The 25001-nt window shown below is 42.4% G+C and overlaps 1 protein-coding gene across 1 annotated transcript in view; it reads right to left on the bottom strand.

Annotated features, from left to right (window-relative positions):
* GPR158 (G protein-coupled receptor 158) overlaps positions 1-25001 on the bottom strand; it is a 287041-nt gene that overhangs the window by 39135 nt on the left and 222905 nt on the right. Inside the window, exon 6 of the mRNA XM_067561715.1 lies at positions 12569-12678. Within this exon, the coding sequence (XP_067417816.1) occupies positions 12569-12678 (110 nt within the window). The remainder of the gene's footprint in view (positions 1-12568; positions 12679-25001) is intronic.

Here is a 25001-nt window from a genome sequence, read left to right as displayed (position 1 = left end):
GCAAAATATGGGCTTGTGGCCATAGTAGGATCTCAGTGATTACTATAAAAACTCAAACTCTTCCTGTTATGTGAAAAATAGAGTACAATTCATTTACTCATAGAGCCATGCTCTGTTTTCCTTGCACATACCTACATGATTATACGATTTTACCGAGAAGCCTAGCCCTGTCAGACAAGATTAAAGAAACATGTTTAACAATATAAGCTAGTTCTTTGAAATGAGCAGTGGTTAATACCAATAAATCTTAAACCAAATCTACTTTGCTTAAATCTGGCATTAACACTTCCATTTTTAAAACACACTACTCTGAAGCAGCCCAGTTGAGAGAGAACTGTGCTGTAAATACCGTATCAGATTATTTAGAAAGGCACACATACATGATCATAAACTAATATCATTTCACTAGTAACAGAACTTCCTCTCCATAAATTCCAAGTTATTTATTTATTGTTCTCCCTAACCATTCCCCAAGAACAATACAGAAAAAGGAGACTCTACAATAAAAGAATAATAGATTAGAACAGAATCTTTCTTGATATAGCATCATTCATACTCAAGGTATTCAAACAGCTTTACCAAATAGGACAGTGACTATGTAAGAAAATGGAGCAGCCTTTGTGTGCTCTGTAATACAACTCATACAGTGCAGAGAGGAAATGATGGCCAGGACGGAGTCAAAAATGGAAGGATCAGAGGAATTCAGTTCCCCTAGTTAAAATAAAGAAAAGAGTAAGAATCACTTCAGAAATACTGTATATAATACAAACATCTGAAAAACTGTTGCAGAGGGATGGATGGTTCTGCTCTCATTGACTTCAGCTTAGCTTGTGAACCAATTGGCAGTAACGTACACAGCTATGTGCAATACCCCTTTGTCTGTAAGGTAATTCTCCATAAATTATGCATACTACCAACTAATGGTATTGTTATTTAAGCAGATCAATTACATTCAAACTCTGGAGGAGATGAATTACATTAATTACACTTTTTTTCTGCAGTTTCAAATAACACACAACCTTTAATTAAAAGAAAAGATTTGAAATTTTAGATCATAATCATTGTCTAGTTTCAGCAATGTCTGGAGATAATTAATCCTTTCTTAATATTCAATGTTTTACTATCAGATTAATGCTCTTTCAGCTGTATTTATTGTGTGTATGTGTGCAGCAATGGGAAGATCCACTCACTAATTAGGTTAATCATGAATGAATATTACTTATGGATGTCACAGAGGACCTCTTCTTGAAACTTTAAAAAAAAAAAAAAAAGAATTGTGTGTCTGAATTTAAATTTGGTAAAAAGGATTAATGAGAAAAGTTGCATCTCTTAGCAAGAACATGCTTCCGGCTTCTTTCACATGACCTAGTGACTCAATGCTCTAAACCAGTGTTTCTCAACCTGGGGGTTTAGAGGGGTCGCAAGTGCAGAGCTGGTATTGGGGGTGGCAAGAAAGGCAATTGCCTGGAGCCACAGGGGCGCCATGAAACTAAGTTACATGCCTCAGCCCCGTGGGGGTGGGACTCAGGCTTCAGGGGTACAGTAGTTTGGAAAGGTTAAGAACCACTGCTCTAAACTGTTATATACTGCCAGGAATCTCATACAACCTGACAGGATTATCTACTGATGGTAACTCAGCATTAAAAGGTGTACCTATTCTGAAATAACTATTCTTGATTTTTATGTATGTTAGTGCAAGGATATGGAGGGGAGGGGCAAAGAAATTTACTAATGAATAGTGGTTCTAGCAGTAAGCACACTGCCTTAAGCTTCTGGGGATCTTAAATCTTTTAGAATATCTATTATTTAACTGAGGCTGTGAGATCCTCTATGCTTTGATCAGAGATGATGTGAAGGCACAAATCAGCTCAGTGACATACAGTGGGAAAATTCTGATCTCAGATGCACTCCGAGGTACATTATTCCTCTTTAATAATAACATCTAGTATTGTAAAACATTCCACACACTTAATGCAGAGGGTAACGTGCCGTCCTCATTCCACATGCAAAGCTCACTCTCTCTCACTATATATACACTGAAAACAGTATATGGCTTTTAAAAAATTCTGTTGGTTCGTCATTCTACAATAAAATGTGGAGATAAGAAAACAATAGTAGAAAGTGTTAACAGTCTCATTGCTTAGGACTCCGTCAGATGCTTTGGACGGACAAACATTTCCTGACACAGTGAGCCAAGAAGTGTGCTGTGTTAGTGGTAAGGCCAGGCAAGAAAACTGAGGAAGCAGAAAGGGTCAAGCCTACCAAACTCTCAATAGTAATGAGAAATGGCCTGAAAGTTGGGTGCATTTAAACATTTTACAGCATGGGCAACCTGTTTTGTTCATGTTCATTAACTTAAGTGGCATAGTGACTTCCTTAGTACTGAGCAAGGAGCCAATGATTTGGCACACAAGGGCTCCATTTCTTTTCAATGCACTGGGCTGCTCCACTGATGTCCTGTTCATTACTGGCTCTGTCTCCACGAGGATACTTCTCCTAAGTTTCTCACTGCTGTTGATTTCAGTGAGAGATGTTAAGTGCTCAGCACCTTTGAACAATCAGGCCACTTATTCAGATGCTAAATATGAATTGAGGAGCCCAACATGAGGCACGCAGGCATACACATTTGAGCCCATTTTCTTATAACATGAAGGGAACTAACTAGGTGAACTCGAACTGCAGGTCACTCAATAGTGTGAATGTAATTTGTGTGGTAGTCAGATACTTTATATTTATCCCAAGTCCCTTGTTATGGGATGATTAAATAAGTAGTTCTGATTTCACATAAACCAATGAAAAGTCTCCTGATGGTACTAACTCTGTACCACTAACTGCTGGACCTAGACTGCAGCCAGCAACATGGACCTCTATCTCTAACTCACTGCCAGTTCTTTAAATCATTCAGTCTTCCCTTCAACGTGAAATGCTTATAAGCTTGGCATATATCTATGGTCACATCTATACATGTACGCTTCCCTGGGTATTTGTCCATGTACTGCTAGTATATGTACCCCATCCCCACATGTGCCAAATGTCCACATATGCCGAGTTGGGCATGAGTGCATGCTGTCCACAGGTATATACCCATATCCACACTACCACTTTTCTTTAGGTGACAGTACTGCTACCATATCAGAGGTGGTATCTCAGCATCCTGTGTATCATAGGAGATACTCCAAGAACCGCCTTGCTGCGTGTTGCTCATACTGTACGCGACCTTCACACATTTGGCAAGAGCAGCCCCTGGTCATCTCTCCCTTCTGACAACCTGCATTGGAGATATGGAGCAAGTGTATGACAATGTTTTTGCTCCAGCTATTGCTTGTGGAACAGATGTTCATGCAGTGTAGGAATCAGATACTGGATGGAATTAGTCCATAAAAATCTGAGACAGTGAACATGGCTGACTCAGAGGAGGGAAGAAAATCCACTGTGGTCCCATGGAACAGATGTGTGGAATGTCAAAATTGCAACTGAATGCCATGGGATGCACTGACGCTTCTGGGCACAGTGAACCACCATGGTACGGTGGGTCCAAACCAGGATGCAGTTCATGAGTGCTTCCTTCCACCCAATAGCCCAATCCTCCCTGAGCCTGTCTTCCAGGGTCCTTCTCTGTCTTCCTAAGCTGTCTCTGTGGTGCCGCTCCTGTTGTCCCAGCAGTATGGATTCTCATCAGCATCGGAATATCCTGGCAAGTCAAACACTCAGCTAGCATTATATTTCATTTCTCCTTTGAAGGAACTTAAGAAATCCCTCTACATAACATAACTGTGCTGCCAAAGGCAACAATAGTGATACTTTTTAACATCCCAAGAATGCTACTGTTACAGCCTCCTTTCTTCATACTACTTTTGCAGACCACGAAGAAGGAAGGAGCTGAGGGTAAAAATGGTAAGATACCTGCATTACTTTTATTAAAATGTTGTGATGTGTACAGTGCATCAAGGGGACCATTGGCATGTCATTCAGTTTCTTCATGGGTCAGATTACCAGTCACCTTTTTCTTCTTTAAAGGCTGGCCATCAAAGTCAGAGACCAGGCAGCTGCTCTCAGACCGTGATCTAGGATCACCTGTACTGACCAACAGAGTTCAGCAGAAAGCTGTTCTGAAGGGCTCAGCACAGGTCGCTACTACTGCTGGAAATGGGATGTGGGGCAGGGGAGGGTGTGGTTAAGGACCTTTATACCTTTAAGTAAAGGTCAGGCAGCAAATGGATCGATGCATTGTGGGAATGACTCTGTAGAACTACTGATACTCATGACTGGTACACACCCTTTGCCCCCGTCCACACTGCCCTGTAGAAGGGGTACTGCACCATGCCATAGTGGAGGCAAGTACATGCCCACACCTCTCATGTGTGCTACCTTTTGCACACTAGACTGTCCTTCAGGAACATGCTTCAGGGCTTCAGATGTGGACAACAGGGGGCGCGTAGCACAATAACACACACAACCTTGTACAGTCACAAGTATAGGTGTACCCTGTATAAAGAGAGCCACAAGCTATTAACAGCTAAGTTAATGGCATGTATAACAACTACCACCAAAATATAAATAATTTAAATCATAAATAAAGCATAAAAATGGTGAAGGTTCTGGCACACTGCTGGATGGTCTATTCACAGAAAAACGTAATGGAGTCTATGAGACACAACTACGCTGTCACTTAAAGGAATGCCTTGCACAGTCACAGCTCCAGTGACTAATCCTGTATGGAAAATGAAACTCTTATGATAATAAAAAAAAAAGAAAAGAATGTTTCAGAGGGCAAAAGGTGAGAGAAAGACAGCAAAGAGGAAGCAAGCAAAAACAGCCACAGCTCTGTCGAGTGGGCACAAAAAATAAATGAATTGCTAACAGTATATTGCCAGCCACAGTAAACATTTTTAGAAAGAGATAAATTGGCTAGCTAAGAATAGCCTCATCAGAGAAACAACAAACTCTAAATGCTAATGATTCTGCTTCAATACAAAAATAAATAAATAAATAAGGGCCTGAATAATGTTCAGACTCTGGGCCAAATTCAGCCCTGATGACTTCTTACACCAGCATTGAATTTGGCCCCTTCAATTTAGTACAAGGCTAAATGTTCCATACAGCATGAAAGAGAGAATAAAAAGTCAGTACCATCTATCTGAACCTGGAAGACAGAATACCAATAGAAAATCTACACTCCTTACGGTTCAAAGCAGAGAATCATTTAACAATCCAACACTGACCTCCAAAAGGGATTATTCCATAGAAGACAATGAAACCCTCAAAACTCCACCACTGAGAGAAACCTTTTCCTCACAAAGCACTTTCAGTACCATTAGCTAAACAGATGAAAGACTACCACAGATCTCTAGTAACTTAGCAATCAATCAAGAATTCTTGGTACGTGCGTGGGGTGGTTTTTTTGTTTTGTTTTGTTTTTAAATAGTCTTGGAAAATTATGACCTTGTGCTTTGTGTATTCCAGCTGACACACTGCAAACATCAATGTCTCTGACTTTGTCTGTGTATTAATCCAACTGAATGATTACAGACCAAGCCTCTTGAATGATAGCAGGGCCAGATGCCAATTCTTTGTATATTTGATTGCTCTTGAGTTGCATCCAGCTGCAGCAAGTTAGAAAACAGCAAGGTGGGAGGGTCCCAGAGATTGGGCTGCAGCCTGAGCCCAAATGTTTACACCACAATTAAACAAGCCTGCAGCCCAAGTGCCTGAATCAGCTGGTACAGGCCAGCGGCCGGTTAATTGCAGTGTAGACATAGCCTAAGAAGCTAGTCACAGAATTAGTGTTCCCCCAGCTATGATTGTGGGGCATGCTTCAACCACTGGCCATTATAGGGTTCATTCCATTCAGTGTCTTCTACACTGTGATAACTCAAGATAACTATTCAGTCATCCTAGAAGTTAGAGAGTCCCCTTAAGATACAACCTTGGGTTTTGAAACTACACACAATAGTTGAGGCTTGCAGGGTGAATTCCTGTATATCAAAGTCTTCAGGTTCATTATTGTGCTCCTTGAATTGGAGCAGATATAGCTGCTAGGCAAGTTTTTATTTTTAAAAAACAATACTCTTTTCTTCCACAAAGTCTACTCACCCTCTATAAAAATGCAGACTTAACGAACGGAAAGACACATACTGTACTCTTTTAAGAATATATTTGCTAGCAATCTGAAAAATGCCAGTGCTCTAATTATTTGTGATAATAAAGAGCTTTTAATTATTTATTTAAACATCTTTTTTTCATCTTTAATAAAAAAGAAGCTTGCAGATTCTTTGAAGAAAAAAACATCAGCTAGGTACCTGGGTCTGATTTGATAGACACTGAACAGTCTCTCTTCAGTCTATAATGTCCTGCAGTCCTGAACTGTTTTATTCAAGCATCTAAGGCTGTAGTGTTTTGGACTTTGTGGTACAGTCCACATATCTCATGTGCCACATCTAATATATTTAAAGTAGCTTGGTTGTGTGTCAGGAAGTCACCAATTAGCATATCTGAACATGCACAGATTAGTACAGTATTGACTCAACATCACAGCGTTAGCTAATAATGTAGGCACAAAATAGTTATCACTGTTCAGATAAAACTACTGATTTGCTCTACAGAACTGGTTTTCATGGTAAGTCAGAGAAGTATTAACTAGAAACACATACAGAACCATTTTCTATGGTTATTTTTTATGCAGATTGCCTGATTCTCCCAAGTTTTTTCTGATACATCATACTACAAGTTTCCAAACAGATTTAAACCACTCACATAATCAGAGCTACTTTCAAAATAATCAGCAGCTGGAAAAAGGTGTAGGTCAGTAAATAAAACTGGTGTGAATATAAAATTTAAATTTGCAGAAAAAAAGTTTAGTTATCTATGCTGATTCAAATTAACTCTGACAGCAGTGCTTGTGTTTCATAGATTCATGGAATTTAAGGCCATCAGATTATCTAGTCTGACCTCCTATATAAGAAAGGCATTACATTTCACCCAGTTATCGTACTGAGCTCAATAGCTTATGTTTGTGTGTGTAACATTTCAGTGCAGATCTGTGTATGTTATATAATTAGCAGGTCACCGTGATTTTATTACAAAAGGTGCTGTCAAGAGTGAGCTGGGATATGAGAACAGGGTTTATTTATTATCTGCATGCACTCCAGTGAGTGTGCAGCGTCAGCTATGGCTGTACTGAATGGTGGAGGCAGTGGTTAACTCTGCTTGGTAGAGGTATGTTTGAAAGATCTGCGGATTACTTTCAGGTGTGACAGAGTTGTGACTGTGACAGGAGGAGATCTATGTTTTCCACCCTCTCGTGTGTGAGGAAAGGAAAGAGGCGCATGTGGACCGTTAGGAAGCAGAATGAGTCATTTTTATGCAGAATTGTGTAGGTGATGTCGGTAGGAGGGTGTAGGGCTTTTATTACAAATCATATTGTCAGCAGTGAGGTGGAATATAAAAGAATTCTAATCCTTTAATGATGGTGAAGTGCAAATATAGGTCGAGATGGTATCCTGTGAACAAGTGTAAGGCAGTTGTAAAAGGCTGTAAAGTGGTTCTTAAATTATATGTGTGCTATTGTTTTGGGGGAACTGGTTAAGTGTGTGAGGATTTAGAACCTCCTGACTCTTATAGCGCCAGGGGCCAGTAAAGGTATGTGCTGTGTGTATACTGAGGCATTGAAGATGGCAGAGGAAACACGGCATAGGCAACCCTTTTTTTTTTTTTTGGTCCTTTTAAATAGTGCTAGATGGAATCCTGTGATGAGAGTGAATGGGTTGTAAAAGGTGGTGAAGAGCTCGTACATTTCAGCAACTGTTAGGTGGTCAGAGTACAGATGTGTGTGTGGCAATGGGACACACTGGGCACTGCTGAAAGAAGGCAGAGTTAAGGTTGCATGGGACACAACCTCACCTGTTCATTTCCTGGTTTTCAGAAGTTTGAGTTTTGCTCAAGTCAGCGTTCTGCAAGGGGACGAGATACCATCACACAACCTTAACTCTGCAGTGACGCAACCATAACTTTGTATGTGTGTTTTTGACACTGAATCTCCTAGGTTTTTTAATAGGAAAAGATATGTTGTTAGTAGGAGTTAGTAGTCATTTATGCAGTTTTACATATTATGTCCAACAATTAGCATACTGAACCAGCCAGCCTCCCGTCCTCATCAGCTGTGACCCACCAACCCTGCTTCAGCACAACTTCCCAGCCATAATCCTTACCCATTCTTCGTGTTACCTCCTCCAATCTGGCCTCCTTCCTACTACTGTACCTGGGCTCCCCACCATTAGCAGGAAAGGCATCTCCCTGAAGTCTTCACTCCCTGATATACAAATGTTTCTATTGCCATTAATCTCCCCCCTCCCCAATAACCCAGCTCACATGAATGCCTGAAGCAAAGAACAACTATGTCACAGTGGAATGCTGTTCTTGGTCGTGTTCCAGAATGGTTGAAGGGTGGAGTTGGTAGCAGGGCCAGCAAGAGAAATCACAGACAGGGTTTCTGTTCCAAAATAGTGACAATTTTATGTTTGAGAGAAAGGGCCTCTGACCCCTGACCAATAGATATCCCCATCTCCAAAAAATCAGTGATGTATCAGAGCTTGTAATGTTTCCTATGCCATACAGTACACATTTTCTGGTCATCATGGACCCTCCAATTGCCCAATTAATGTTCTTTCAACACTTCTTACTAACTTTCATATTGTTGCTGTAACAATTATTCACTGCTCAGCCAAATCAGAGCAAATGATCACAGTTCCTGAAAACAGATCTCTCATGTGTTCCAAATCTGCTCTCACATTGTATGAAGTACACATCAGGAATATGGCCCAGATAATTTCTGCCTGAATGAATCACCACAATGTCCAATAAATCACAACCTCTTAAGTCACTTGTTAGATACTGCAGAGTAGGCAAAATACAATGCCAATGCAGGCCACCTCTCTCCTCCCAAATCAGCCTGTCATAGGGTAATCCTTGCTCTCCCTCAAACTTCTGCAACTTCATGAACCAGGAATCACCCAGAATTCACACACTGGCAACCACATATTTCTTTTCCCTGAGCAGCCAAGGTACCTGCATTGTCAGTTCCAAATCTGAGTACACAGGAGGTCCCTGCTCCAAGGCAATACACTTGCTGGGAATCAGGCCCACATCCAAAAACCACAGAGGACTCAGATTCATTTTAAGACCCCTTCAGTACACACGCAAAATTATCTTTCTCCTTGGGAACTGAAATACCAAAATGACACTGTTCTGAAATGACAAGTTATTTTTCATATGAAGTGTGCCAGAGAGTCGCTGGTCCTTAAAAGGGAGTTGGGGGCTTAGCCTCATCTGTGACTAATTATCTGTTTCCCAGATGATGTTGTCAGGCCAGGGATCAGGTGATAATTGGAAGATGATCTGGTCCTTGTAAAAGCCACTAAGGAGCTCAGTTGAGCCAAACAGCTGCAGGCAGTAGGAATGCTCCTGCATGAGTCCCTGGGTCAGGAGAAAGAATCCAATTTATTTATGACTCTCAGGTGGATGGGCCTCCAGAGTATAATCCTACAGAGCACAGGCAATGAAAGAGAATGGCACAAAGCTTGTCTGGACTCCAACATGGATGGCCTGCATAGAACATAAGCCACTCTGCTGAGACTGTCAGTAAAAGCACTAAGTAGTGTGAAATGTGGCAATGTTGTGGGGCAGGAGGTTGTGGGGGGTGGGAGGCTTGTTTGTTTTAACATAGGAACTTGGCTTCTAGGAACTAGAGTGAGAACTCAGTTTACATAGGCAACTGAAAAGCCACCAGGTAACAACTTCTGTGTTCCCACTACTTTGCCTGGATTTGAACAAGCAACCTAGAGGTGCAAGAGCTTCTATTCTATTTTCCAATCCTTTCCTCACCTCACTTAAACACAATTCCAGCTCCCTTATCATAACATGGCATCACCAATCCATGTTAACATTAAGTCATATGATCAGCCTGTTACAGGATCAGATGTGGAACAACTATCTGGGTTCTAGACATTCCTAGGCTCTTGTTCTGAGCTCAAGATAATAGTCCCTCTAAACAAAACCACCAATTCTCCTCTATATTTTCCATAGTTCTCCAGTTACTTCCCTTCTCACACCGGAACTCATCCTCTGCACGCCACAGAAGGTATCAATTGCATCAATTGTGACTTTTTTGATACATTTCAATGCCAGGAAGTGATCAGATATCATTAAACAAACAGGCAAAGTATACCTACTGATACCAATGCATATAATTAGTACAAAATCCAGATGTCATCAGTCCTATCATAGCACAGTTCAGAGCATTATACTGGATCTCACTTGTATATCTAGCCAATGAACTAATGAAGCTAGGGTAAAACATAAGCATGAGTACTTTACAGCTTAATCATCTTCATCAAAGTTTTCTAAGCTCCAATATTTATATACTCTCTTTTGCTCTCTCTTTATACGTACATCTATAGGATGGACATAGAAGTAAGTATTCCTATATATTTCTTTTCATTGCGATATAAGGGGGAAAGTGTTTGGATTATATCTAATACATGCCATAAAAGGCATTAATTTATAAGCAGGATGTAGAGGTGGGATTTGAAGTTGGGTCTCCAAGTATCAGAATCCCTAGCTGAGAGCCTTGCCAGCTCAGCTGAATTTCTCCAAACATAACCCAAAATTCCCTGAACACGTTCTCTGGGAGGCAGTTACATGTGTGATATCACAGTCTGTCTATCATCTGTGTCTGAGGAAAGCAACCCTTAGCTTGTGAGCCTTAAAAAGGCTTCATAATAAGCATGTGTTACGTCCCTCTCCACTCTGTTACCTTCTTTAATGTCAAGCTGCATATAGGTTTTGATGGACAGGTTTGGGTTCTTATGGATCCTGCCACCCACTCAGCAGGGTGTATCTGCTTTATTATTTTCCCTATGAATTTTATTGGCGGTGCCTCCATTCCCCTCGCTCCTTCCTGGCAGGGTCACCAGGACAGCTTGGGAAGAAAATTCTAACCACAGGATAACTCTTGCTTACTTGCCAGATAGTCGGAGACTCCCAAGGAATAACACAAACACATACAATATATTCCACACGGCCATTATATTGAACAGGAAATAAATATAATATAACAGGGTAAAACACTATTCTTAGGATCACCGGTCACATGACCCGATGTAGCAATTGTAAAATTAGTGTCTCATTGCTATGCGTACTTCGTTGGGGCCCTTGATGACCTGTGACCACAATATCTTCTGGGCAGTGCTTTAGCAGTGTGGCTGACTGGGTCCAGCACAGCCCACAAAGCTCACAATTGGGATGAGGTGATCAGTCCCTCTGCAGGTTTAATAGGCAGCAAATTATCAAAATCCCCAGAATCCTTTCTCGCTGGATTGAAGACGCCATTCAGGGAGTAGGGGTTCCCCAAACAATTTCCCTGACCAACTAACTAAAGGACGGTGCACTCACACGCTCCAGGATTGATCCCCACGGTCAGAGATGACTTTGGACTCCTCAGTCACTGCGGAGGGGCTGGTCTCTGCTGGCAGGGATCCTCTTCATGCAGGCATCAGGCTGCTTCTGGTCTCAGGATTTCCCCTCAACACCAAGGGGTGCCGTGCTCAAGGTGCAGATTACAAAACTACACCACAAATCCAAACTTCAGTCTCCCATCCCAGCGCCCCGGCACACTCACGGCAGGCCGCGGCACTAGAGTAGTAGCCAGAGCAGAGTTTGCCATGCGGTGCCTCTCCCATCTAGGGAACTGGAAGGCTAACTCAGTCTGCTGGCGTAAGTTTTCCCAACAATGCTCTACAAACTGGGAGACACATGGGAGTGGGAAGGGCTCAAGCTGCAGGACCTTGCTTTCTGGTCCCCAGAGAGCAGTTCTCAGGGGAAACCCTGCATGCAGGCCTGGGCTCCCCACACAGCCAGTCCTGCCCCTTTCCCCACACAGCCAATCCTGCCCCTTTCCCCCCTGGCTCCAGACAGCCCCAAAATGGTCTCTCCCCTGTCCCTCCCTGAGAGAGGCATATTGATCTCTATTGATTGCTGGGCAGACGCTGAGTCTGCCTTGACTCCCCCTCCCTGAGCTACCAACACACAGAGCCCCAGGAATCTAGGTAATCTCTTTGGGGGTTACACATGTATGACATTCTTTCTGTTTTAGGGGTTTCTATAACATCCGTCACCATGGTATCTAAACATTTATAACATTAAAAGAAAAAAGATCTTTTGCCACTTTTCGCTCTTTGGACACTTAAGGGAAGATTTAGATATTTTACTTCCTTTTATCTTCAAATAAATCTTTTCCCCCATTGCTAAATACTCCATATAATTTTACAATGTGCCTGCATAAATTATTCCTCCTTAGTCAAATCCTGCAGCCCTGACTCAATCACTCCAGCATATAGCCTCATCCAAAAAAAATTGTATTATTATTTTAGGAACATTGAGAAGAGATAAGCATTGGTTTTAAAGCCCAGAAAGAGATATTGTTTATAATAAAGTCTCACAGCTCTTAATTCTAATTGACCACATATAGAGTACATACTGCCACAGTGATGGAAATTAATAATACATGAAATACCTGTGGAGCTTGAGTGTCACAGTTCCATAAACAGTAGTAAAGCCCAGAAGACGAACCCATCTTAGGAGAACACAGCGAAATATGCTTGGCTCAAAATACAAAATGATAACCTATGGAACAGAGAGACAAAGAAAGAGCTTCAGTGCCAGCTTTCATAGGGAAAAATTTCTTGATTCAAATGCAGAACTGGATTCGTACAATATAGGCAGTGGACATTTTATAGCTTGTATTACTGCACATTGATATTTTACAGTAAAGTGACTAGATAAGCTGATCAACTCACTGGCACAGTTCTGGGTGTTGACTGCCCTCTGAAGAGAGCTGGTAAAGGCTCTGTGAGAGGCTATGAAGCGATAGTACCTCTAAACGCACTTCTATGGACTTTAAACAAAATGAAATCATGTATCCAAAGAAGACAAGAGGACTGACAAAGGATATTTTTAGTGGACTGTTATAATATTCTGTGGTGGGACTCTTCCCACAGCTTGACTGATTATATTTATTATAGTAATTGTATCATACTTCAAAGAAACTCCTTCTAATAAACATGGCAAAAACTAAGCATCTCATTTTCCCTCTCAAATCCTCCCTGTGCTACTGTTGATAACATCACTATCCTCAGTATCAGGACCTTGGTGTCATATATGACTCCTCTTCTTCTCCCTTCCCTCCACAGAAACTCTGGACTCTTACCAAACCCAGCTGCCTCTTCCTCTACAACATCCCTTCTTCACACTGAATAGAAATGGTCTTTGTTCACCTTCTGGCCTTTTCTTGTCTCAGCTACAGTAAGTTCCTACTTCTCTGCATCTCATCTCATGTCCTTCCTTCCACTACATACAGAATGTTGTTATTACAATCATTTTCCTCTCTCATCATTCAATGATGCGCTTCTCTCTCTGAATCTCTTTGCTGACTTCCTCTCAGCTTCTCCATCAAATTCAAGCTTTTCCTAACTTCCAAGGCAATCAACTCCAATTCTATTTATATAGCTCTGCTCATTTCCTCTAGCAACCCCTACTGCTGCCAAAGCCTCCTTCACAGACATCCTTTTTGTATCCTTCTACTTATCTTTCTTATTCTTGTGTCCTCTTCCATACTAAAACCTATGCTTGGAATACCCTCCTTTTGCAAAACAACCTCCCCCTCTTCATTCTAACCCTTTTTCACAACTACATTTCTCCAAGAAAACCTTTCAACATCAACCAAGAGAGAGAGACAGGTAAAAAAGATCTGCATCATTATGACATGACATTATGAAATTGATTGGTATTGTGTGTGTCTGAACTGTATTGTCTGTTTCTGACCTAGACTGTTCTAGAAGCACTTAGAGCTTTTGGAGAGGAATGTTTTATAAACTGGAAGGAAATAAAATGGAAACTAATTGCGACAGAGACTGTGCCTTCCTCTATGTTTGCACAGCACAAACACAATGACAGTGTTCGATAACTATCAACAAACAATGAGTTATATAATGTACTTAGTCTTCAGAATCAGTAAAATGTGATGTCACCCTCAGTCTAGAGGAAAAATGCACTGAAATGTTCAGGGCCATCTGCCAGTCAGCCCAGTATACAGTTAGTACCTTCTGGCAGTAGTGGTATTATTGGCCTGCCACATTATATTATCTTCCTAAGTAAATGCTTTTTTCTGTGTGGGAATTCTAGCCCAGGATGCTGGCAGGAAGCCCAGAAATAAGTCCTCTGGGTGGCATAGCTAGATTGAAGGATGGTGGAGGTAAAAATGGCAGACATGCAGATTTAGAGTGAGACCTGGAAGAAACCTCCATTTCACTGAGATTTCTTTTGCTGCAGAACCAAGATTTAAAAATGTTTTGCCAAATCAAAAACAAGTGTATAATGTCATCTGGTTTTGTCAATCCACCATCAATTAATTGGATGTACTTCAGCGAAGCAGGTGATTCATTTGCATTTGACAAAAGCTGCAAGGAGAGAAAAGCAAAGCATGCAACCATGTCTTCCGTTACATTTCTATCAATGGCAATGGAGCTTTACAGAGATGTTGCAAGTGCTACTGAGCCCCACCACTACTGCTCCTTATGTCAGACAGGCAGATGAGGAGTGAGATGAAAATGGATGAATGCCAGAGAGTGAGGAGAAGTGAATCTCAATCCTTCTATAAATATTCAAACCAAGAGTCACTCATCTCTAGTGCGCATAGGCTAAGTTATATCACAGAGTGAAACCAATCACTGGTGAGATAGTTTACCCCCCTATGTTTCACAGCAGAAGCAAGAATGGTAAAAGGATACCATGGTCATGGTGGACCCACATTATCCACCTTCAGTTGTGAAATGAACGTAGAATTAGAGCTGTCTGAGAATTTTTTGATGAAACATTTTTCTTCCGAAAACGCCAATTCATCAACACTGAAACTGTTCATGGGAAAGGGTTAGTTTCGACATATTTCTGTTTAAAAAAATTGTGGGAAAAAAGTTTCATCCTGCTGAAACATTTTCTAAATAAAAAAGTTCTGTTTGTCAGGTCAAAATGACTTTTCATTTTGAAATGTAGGTTAATTTAGGACTTATCTAAGTGGCCTGGTAGTTTGGACTATGGAAGTGTGAATTGCAGCATGCTCCAAGTGCTACCTTTTAGTTCATGGTGGCAGCATCCATGGGAGGGAGTTACAGTGCAGCACTTTGGCGCATTCACACCCTTGTAGTCTGAACTACGGGGCCATACAGACAAGTCCTTAGGATATGTTACACTACACTATTTTTGACAGCATGTGGAGTATATATCTGCATTGCCCCCAAGCATGGGTATACATAGCCATATATGGTGGGGCACAGCTTAGTTCAGTAGACTAAAGACATGTTTGAAGGGTATGAGTGAGTATATGAGTGTATACCATAAACGGTCTCTACTCACCCAAGCCATACTGCCCTCCACCCCCAATCTACGCTGCTGTTTTTAGCATGTAATGTCCCATTGCTTCCCCGCTGCTGGAGCTGTTCTCCATTGTAGGAAAAGGCTGCTCCAGCGTGGAAAGGCACTGTTAGCTCTCTGTTGTGGGAATCATTCCCTGCAGCAAGGAAAGACTATAGCCATAGCCTTTCCTTGCCAAAGTGAAGGCTCCAGCAGTGATGTGCTACTGAAGCTTTTCCCCACTGCCTCACCTCTGCCAAAGGCTTTCACTGACAAACGTCCTCACCACAGTGTGGACACAGCCTGCCTTTCACAGCGACATGCAGCTCCATGTACACTGCATGCCAGCACCAGTGGTGTGCAGTGTAGACAAAGCCTTAGAGAAAAACAAAGTACAAATAATTTAAGAAGATCAAAAATGAACAGAATTTTCAACTGACCCTATTTGAAGTTCTTTTCAGATTTTCAGTTTCTGAAAAGTTCTGAGATTTTAACATTTTGTACTGATTTAGAAAGGGAAATTTTTTTGAAATCTTAAAAATTCTCACAGGATGGGAAAACCGTTTCTTGCCCCATTCTCCTTAGAATTTTAACTGGAAGAACAAAACAAATAGGTATGTAAGATGCATTTCCATCTTCCCCATATTACTAATGGAAGGAGAGCATCATAAAGGTGGTTTCTCATAATATCTGGATAGTACAGTAATTTGCTATTGCCAGCTACAGTTTTCAGCTCTCAATGTCAGACATGAGAACCATTGCAGATGTACATAGCAAAGTCAGTAGCACTATCCAGGGTGCTGAAGTTGGTAGGAGAGAGAAATTGTCCTGATTCATCTGTGGTGCCTCCATAACAGAAAATCAATCTCAAAAAGGAATATCATATAGGAACTCTGAACATTTCAAGGTTGACTGTAGACCATAGTTTTTCAGAGCACTGAATGGGGAAGGCTTAAAACTATCATTTCAACCATAGAATTTCCTACATAAAAGCAATAGCTCTCTCTGGCATAAAATCTGACACATCAGTTTCGTCTTTCAAATGGTTGCTGAACTGTTAACTGCTTGCATTTAGATAATCTTGTGTTTTCTTGTTGTGTGCTTACTGCCTGATTGAACTATATAGTGTGGTCTGTTTGTTTGGGGGGCCATGTTCTGAGCCTAATGGCCTGGTAGGCAAGGCCGAAAGCTTCTTAATGAGGCTTTGCTCCCTAATCCCTTTAGCACCCATTAATCAGCGGACGAAGCTACTCAGGGACAACGGGTTTAAAAATGCAGCTCCTGAATGAGCAAAGGAGCTAGTGAACAGGAGCAGCTAACCGGGGAGTTTTGCATGGGAGTTTAGAGAAGGAATGTAAGAGCTAGATGTACAGGATTAACATTCTCTAAATTTAGTGAATAAAACATCCCCCCAAAAACAAAACAAAACAAAACAATAAAGCTGCAGAAGTAAAAAAAAATCTACAGCAGAGTGGGGGTTATCCAGTTTATTGCACTGAATGCAACATTTATGATTACCTGCCTTGTGGGCAGATGGCATATGTGTACATTTGGTGGAAGGAGCTCATGGTCCTCAGAGACTGAGTACAGGCTCTAGAAACCAGAGTGGCTGAACTGAAGGAGCTAAGGGAGACAGAAAGGTACAGAGATGAGACTTTCCAGGACACAGTGGAGTGGTCCCTCCCCCAGACTGACAGCATCTGTGCTGTTGAGGAGGATGAAAGTCTTGGGGAAGGAGAACATTGAAGTAGACCAGAGGGAAACGATCCCACAGTTGGTACCCTCCCTCCAGATGGTGTTGTGGTATCCTCTTGCACTGAGGATACCTCTCCAGGGCAGGGAATCCCAGTTATTAGGAAGAGACAGATAATAATGGGGGATTCGATCACTGGAATTATAGATAGCTGGGTTTGTGACAACTGGGAGAACCACATAGTGAATTGCTGTAGCCCATAGGGTTAGCTTGCCTTTATTATAGTCAATCTTTTGCATTATATTCAGCAGTAATGCAAGGAACCTACAGGCCTGTATCCTGTAAGACATTAGCTTCAGCAAATTAGCATAAGGCTTTAGGCTTATGAACTTTGAACATATAAACTTTGACACATAAACGGTCCAATGGAAAACCTTAAGTAATGGGAAGTTGAAAATAGAGTGTTTAAGGGGAATTTCTGACCACAGGAACATGACACAACCACAAGAGTGTTATGGCAAGAACTGACATACATAACAGGTATGTGCGTCACAGGTACACGAGCTACATCCACAAATACCTAACCACAAGAGGGCCATGGTAACAAACTGATGTATATGATAATAAGTTGAGATCACTGATATACTAACCGACAGGTGAAGGACACTCCAACATTAGTAAGGTGAGGAAATACAAGTAAGGAAAAGGGGAAAATTCCCTTCTGAATATGCATAAAACTTAGTGGCATCAGCATATCATATTATAAAAGTTGCATCCCAGTCTATGGGCAGTAGGAGAAAGAGATATAGCCCTGGGGAGGCACCAGAATGATGGCCACTGGTGATGAGGGGGAAGGTGATGCTGATGAGGAAGATGCTGGCTAACGTTTTAGGTTGTTCTGCAAGGGATGGTGTGAGTATCTAGCTCTGCAGATGTACATTCTCTAGTCTCTCGGTCACCAACCATACTGAGCTGGGTGTTTGTGACTGTGCCAAATGTATTAATAAACTATTTGTAAATAGAGAAGAGTTTCTACAGTGTGAGTGTTGCTACTGTGCACATCGGGATTCCCAACTATACAAAAATTTGAATAATACTGGGCCTGATCTTGGGACAAGAACCTGTCAACCCTCAAATTGATAACTGGGGATTCTTAAGTAATTAATATAATCAATATATACAATCTATATACCGGGCTGAAATTGCCTTCCGGGTACGAAGGTTGCGGACCTCTCAAGACATCTGGACAGGCTTATGTGCAGTGCTGGGGATGAGGTTGTCATGGTGCACCTAAGAACTAATGACATAGGGGAAGATAGGAGAAAGGTCCTGGAGGCCACATATAAGTTGCTAGGTAAGAGATTGAAGTCCAAGGACCTCCATGGTAGCATTCTCTGAAATGCTTCCAGTTCCACATGCAGGGCCAGTTAGACAGGCAGAACTTCAAGGTCTTCATATGTGGATGAGATGATGGTATAGGGAGGAGACTCTGGGGTCATAGACTCGTTGGCATCTCTTAGTGCTCTCTTGCTGAGCCCACAGGGCTTTCCGGGCTTCTCTGTTCCGGGTTGTTCCCTGCTCAAGCGTCTCCTTTACTGGGTATGTTAGCACATCACCACTCTGTGGTAATGCTCTGGGAGGCTGCCTGACGCAGAGCTTTTGGCACCCTGCTATTCCAAGCTTTTCTGCACCCCCTTGCTTCTGGTATTCTACCTCCTTTATATTAGGCTTTGTTACCCTTATGAGATCCGGCTGTGGGTGCCTGCCTCCATGATTGGCAATGCCGGCAGCTGCGCGTGGGCATGGCCAGTCTGTTTGTAGGTAGGAAAAGCTCCTCTCCCTTCCCTGCCTAAGTTCTGAATGGGGCTTATAGACCCCGTCACAATGGGTTTAGATTTATTAGGCACTGGAGAACCTTTTGGGAAAGGAGGAGTCTACACAGGGAAGATGGGCTCCACCTAAACTAAAACGGAACCAGATTGCTGGCATGTACAATTAAAAAGATTGTAGAGGAGTTTTTAAACTAAGGGCTGGGGAAAAGCCAAGAGGTGAGGAGGACAACATGGTTGAGACAGAGATATCCCTTAGGGGAGGACCTATTAATGGTGATTCTCTATATCCTAGTAAGGAGATGAGGATGGAAGTTGATAAAAGTACAGGTAAGAGAGAAACAGTCAAATGGAAAAGAGTTAGGGATGTAAAAATTAGATTAATTATAAAATCCATTTAAACCTTCTAAAAATAGAACGTTTAAACGCGTTGGGGGGCGGGGGGGTGAAGCCGGACTGGGCTTGGCTCTGCACTGCCACTCGCAGGGAGCCGAGCCCAGCTGCAGCTACTTCCCCCTCCCCACCACGCTGGGCTCCAGGCCTCCCCTCCAGCAAGAACTGCTCAGCTGCTCTCACTCACGGGGAGTCGAGCCCAGCTGCCACTCCTCCCCCCCCCACCCAGTTTAAATGGTGATCCTCTGTTTAAAACGTTTAAACAGCTCATTACTGTTTAAACGGTTACACTATCACATCCCTAAAGAGAGTCCCATTCAATTACATCACATAATGGCAGACAGCTAAAAAGTGATATTTTTTGTATATACTTGTATACTAATACCAGAAATCTAAATACTAAAGGGTTGAACTTGAGTGCCCAGATTAAATGAGGATATTGATATAATAGGCATCATAGAAATTTGGTGCAACTATCATAATCAGTGGTGATACCAGGATACAAAATATATAGGAATGACAGAGTAGGTCATGCTGGTGGGGGAGTGGCATTATATGTGTCATATATAAAGCATAGAGTCAAATATAGCAAAAATCTTATTTGAATCAAACTGTGCCACAGAATCTCTATGGGCAGAAAAATCCTATGCTTGAATAATATGAATATAGCAGTAGGAATATACTACCAACCACCTGACCAGGACAATGATGGTGATTGTAAAATGCTCAGGGAGATTAGTGAGACTATTAAAAAAAAACTCACTAATAATGGGGGATTTCAACAAGATGCAAAGATAAAGTTTCTAGACCCCATAAATGACTGCTTTATGGAGCAGCTAGTCCTGGAACCCACAAGGGGAGAGTCAATTCTTGATTTAGTCCAAAATAGAGCACAGGACCTGGTTGAAGAGGTGAATATTGCTGACCCATTTGGTAACAGTAACCATAATATAATTAAATTTAACATCCTTGTGAGGGGAAAACACCAAAGAAGCCCACTGCAGTGGCATTTATCTTCAGAAAGGGCAACTACCATAAAAATGACAAAGCTAGTTAAATGGAAATTAAAAGGTGAAATGTCTGCAACTGCATGGAAACTTTCTAAAACTACCATAATAGAGGCTCAAATTAAACGTATAACCCAAATTAACAAACACAGTAAGAGGACCAAAAAAGTGTCACCATAGCTAAACAACAAAGTAAAAAGAAGTGGTTAGAGGCAAAAAAGAGTTCCTTTAAAATTGGAAGTTAGATACTACTGAGGAAAATAGAAATGAGCATAAACTCTGGCAAGTCAAGTGTAAAACGACCAATCCCAATTAAACCATCCCAGCCAGGGTTTCGTTAAACTCGGCCTTAAAAACCTCTAATAATGGAGATTCCACCACCTCACTAGGTAACCCATTCCAGTGCTTCCCCACTTTCCTAGTGAAAACGATTTTCCTAATATCGAACCTAAATCTCTCCCACTGCAGCTTGAGACCATTGCTCTTTGTTCTATCATCAGCTACCACTGAGAACAGCCTAGCTTCATCCTCTTTGGAACCACTGTTCAGGTAGTTGAAGGCTGCTATCAAAACCCCCCCTCACTCTCCTCTTCTGCAGACTAAATAAGCCTAGTTCCCTCAGCCTCTTCTCATAAGTCATGTGTCCCATCCTCCTAATCATTTTCGTTGCCCTCTGCTGGACTCTCTCCAATTTTTTCATATCCTTTCTGTAGTCAGGGGCCCAAAATGACAATACTCCAGATGTGGCCTCACCACTGCTGGAATAGAGGGGAATAATCACGTCCCTCAATCTGCTGGCTATGCTCCTACGAATGCAGCCCAATATGCCATTATCCTTCTTAGCAATAACGGCACACTGTTGACTCATATTCAGCTTCTTGTACACTGTAACCCCCAGGTCCTTTTCTGCAAAACTGCTGCTTAGCCAGTCTGTCCCTAATCTGTAGCAGTGCATGGGATTCTTTCGTCCTAAGTGCAAGACTCTGCACTTGTCCTGGTTGAACCTTATCAGATTTCTTTTGGCCCAATCCTCCAATTTGTCTAGGTCACTCTGTATCCTATCCCTACCACACCTCCCATTTTAGTGTCATCCACAAACTTGCTGAGGGTACAATCCACCTCATAATCCAGATAATTAATGAAGTTGTTGAATAAACTGGCCCCAGGACCGACTCCTCTTGTTACCGGTTGCCAACTAGATATGGAGCTGTTGATCACTACCGGTTGAGCCCGATGATCCAGCCTGCTTTCTATCAATCTTATAGTCCATTCATCTGACCCATACTAATTTAACTTACTGGCAAAAATACTGTGGGTGACCATATAAAAAACTTTGCCAAAGTCAAGATATATCATGTCCACCACTTTCCCCACATTCACAGAGCCAGTTATCTCATCATAGAAGGCAATCAGGTTGGTCAGGCATGACTTGCTCTTGGTGAATCAATGCTGACTGTTCCTGATCACCTTCCTCTACTCCAAGTGCTTCAAAATGGATTCCTTGAGGACCTGAGCCATGATTTTTCCAGGTACTGAGGTAAGGCTGCCCAGTCTGTAATTCCCTGGATCCTCCTCCTCCACTTTTTTAAATATGGGCACTATATTTGCCTTTTTCCAGTCATCTGGGATCTCCCTGATCACCATGGGTTTTCAAAGATAAGGGCTAATGGATCTGCAATGACATCAGCCAACTCCCTTAGCTGCATTGCATCCGGCCCCATGGATTCATGCATTTCCAGCTTTTCTAAATAGTCCTGAACCTGTTCTTTCACACTGAGGGCTTCTCAGCCTTTTCCCACATTGTGCTGCCCAGTGCAATAGTCTGGGAGCTGACCTTGTCTTTGAAGACAGAGGAAAAAAAAGCATTGAGTACTTCAGCTTTTTCCACATCATCTGTCACTAGGTTGCCTTCCCCATTCAGTAAGGGGCCCACATTTTCCCTGACCATCTTCTTGTTGCTAACATACCTGTAGAACCCTTCTTGTTATCCTTCACATCCCTTCCTTGCTGCAACTCCAACTGTGCTTTGGCCTGCCTGATTTCACCCCTGCATGCTTGAGCAATATTTTTATAGTCCTCCATAGTCATCTGTCCAAGTTTCCACTTCTTATAAGCTTCCTTTTTGTGTTTAAGCTTACGGAAGACTTCTTTGTTAAGCCAATCTGGTCGCCTGCCATATTTGCTATTTTTCTGCACATCAGGATGGTTTGTTCCTGTGCCCTCAATAAGGTTTCTTTAAAATACAGCCAGCTCTCCTGGACTCCTTTCCCCCTCATATTAACCTCCCAGGGGATCCTGCCCATCAGTTCCCTGAGAGAGTCACAGTCTGCTTTTCTGAAGTCCAGGGTCCATATTCTGCTGCTCCCCTTTCTTCCTTTTGTCAAGAGCCTGAACTTGACCATCTCATGATCACTGCTGCCCAGGTTGCCACCCACTTCTACTTCCCCTACCTATTCTTCTCTATTTGTGAGCGGCAGGTCAAGAGGAGCACAACCCCTAATTGGTTCCTCCATCACTTGCACCAGGAAGTTGTCCCCAACACTTTCCAAAAACTTCCTGGATTGTCTGTGCACTGCTGTATTCCTCTCCCAGCAGACGTCAGGAGATTGAAGTCCCCCATGAGAACTAGGGCCTGTGATCTGGAAACTTCCATTAGTTGTCTGAAGAAAGACTCATCTACCTCATCCCCCTGGTTTGGTGGTCTATAGTAGATGCCCACCACAACATCACCCTTGTTGCTGTCACTCTAAACTTAATCCAGAGATTCTCAACAAGCTTTTCTCTAGTTTCATACTGGAGGTCTGAGCAATTATACTGCTCTCTTGCGTACAGTGCAACTCCTCCACCATTTCTCCCCTGCCTGTCCTTCCTGAACAGTTATCACCATCCATGACAGTGCTCCCATCATGGGAGTTATCCCTCTAAGTCTCTGTTATTCCATCACATCATAGTTCCTTGACTGTGCCAGAGCTTCCAATTCTTCCTGCTTGTTTCCCAGGCTTCCTGCATTCATGTATGGGCACCTAAGATAAATAGACAATTGCCCTACTTTCTCAATATGAATCAGGAGGCCTCCCCTGTTGCACCCCTTCCTTGCGCTTCCTCTCGGTATCCCACTTACCTCTGAGCATAGGTCTCCATTCCCCGGAAAAACTAGTTTAAAGCCATTCTCACTAGGTTAGTAAGCCTATCTGCCAAGATGCTCTTCCTTCTCTTCATTAGATAGATCCTGTCTTTTCCTAGCAATCCTTCTTGGAACAACATCCCATGGTTGAAGAATCCAACGCCCCCTCTCTGACACCACCTGCATAACCATGCATTTACTTCCACAATTTGATGGTCTGTACCTGGGCCTTTTCCTTCAACAGGGAGGATGGACAAGAACATCACTTGCTCCTCAAACTCCTTTATCTTTCTTCCCAGAGCCACATAGTCTGCTTTGATCCACTCAGGGTCATTCTTGTCAGTATCATTGGTGCCCATGTAGAGAAATAGGAAGGGATAGCAGTCCGAGGGCTTGATAATTCTCCACAGATTCTCCGTCACATGCTGAATTCTAGCTCCAGGCAAGCAGCACACTTTTCGAGTTTCCGGTCTGGACAGCAGATGGATAACTTTGTCCCCCTTAGGAAGGAGTCCCCGATCACAACCACCCATCTCCTCCTCTTGGGAGTGGTGGTTGCGAAACCCCCATCCCTAGGACAATGCATTCCATGCCTTCCGATCGATGGGGTCTCCTTCTGATCTCTTCCCTCAGATGACTCTTCCAAACCATTCTCTGCAGTAGTAGCAGGGAGCCTGAAAATGGCTGCTTACCTCCATCTGCATTGGGGATGTATGGGTTCTCCTCTTTCTTCTTCTGGAGGTCACACATTGCCAGTTTTCTTCCCCATTCTTCAGTGCCCCCTGCACTGCCCTCTCTGACTCTTCAGCATATTGTGCCTGCAATACCAAATCCTGACTTCTATCCAGAAAGTCTTCATTTTCTCAGATGCAATGCAGAGTTGATACTTGAGTCTCTAGTCCTGTAACCTTCTCTTATTATCTGGAGACCAGCTTGCACTTCATACAGGCAAAGTCGCTTCTATCCTCTGGGAGAAAGTCAAACATGGTACATCCTGTGCAGGTCATAACAGCTGATTGCTCACTATCCATATTGTCTTCCTTCTAAGAGCCTCTTCAGATGTTGTATTTACTGCTCACAGAAGCCTGAAAGGTGAAAACTCTATGGGAACTCCCCCAAGCAAACTCCCTCTGTTTGCTTCTCCTCTGTCCTCTCCTTTGTTGGGAGAAGAATCAACACAGTATTTGTAAAGGAACATCATGCCTCAGAAATCTATTGGAATTCTTTGTGGGGGGTCAACAAACATGTAGACAAAGGTTATCCAGTGGAAATAGTGTATTTGGACTTTCAGAAAGCCTATAACTTGGTCCAACTCCAAAGGTTCTTAAGCAAAGTAAGTAGTCATGGGATAAGGGGGAAAGTCCTCTCATGGATCAATAACTTCTGAAAAAACAGGAAATAAAGGGTAGGAATAAATGGTAAGTTTTCTAAATGGAGAGAGGTAAATACTGGTGTCCCCAAAGGATTTGTACTGTAACCTGTGCTGTTCAACATAT

The sequence above is a fragment of the Emydura macquarii genome, unplaced genomic scaffold (assembly GCF_026122565.2).
Source record: "Emydura macquarii macquarii isolate MOO-44397 ecotype Brisbane River unplaced genomic scaffold, CSIRO-AGI_Emac_v2 contig_2422, whole genome shotgun sequence".
Classification (NCBI taxonomy): domain Eukaryota; kingdom Metazoa; phylum Chordata; order Testudines; family Chelidae; genus Emydura; species Emydura macquarii.
Note: the sequence above shows the minus strand (reverse complement) of the source record. Positions and strands in the feature narration are given on the sequence as shown.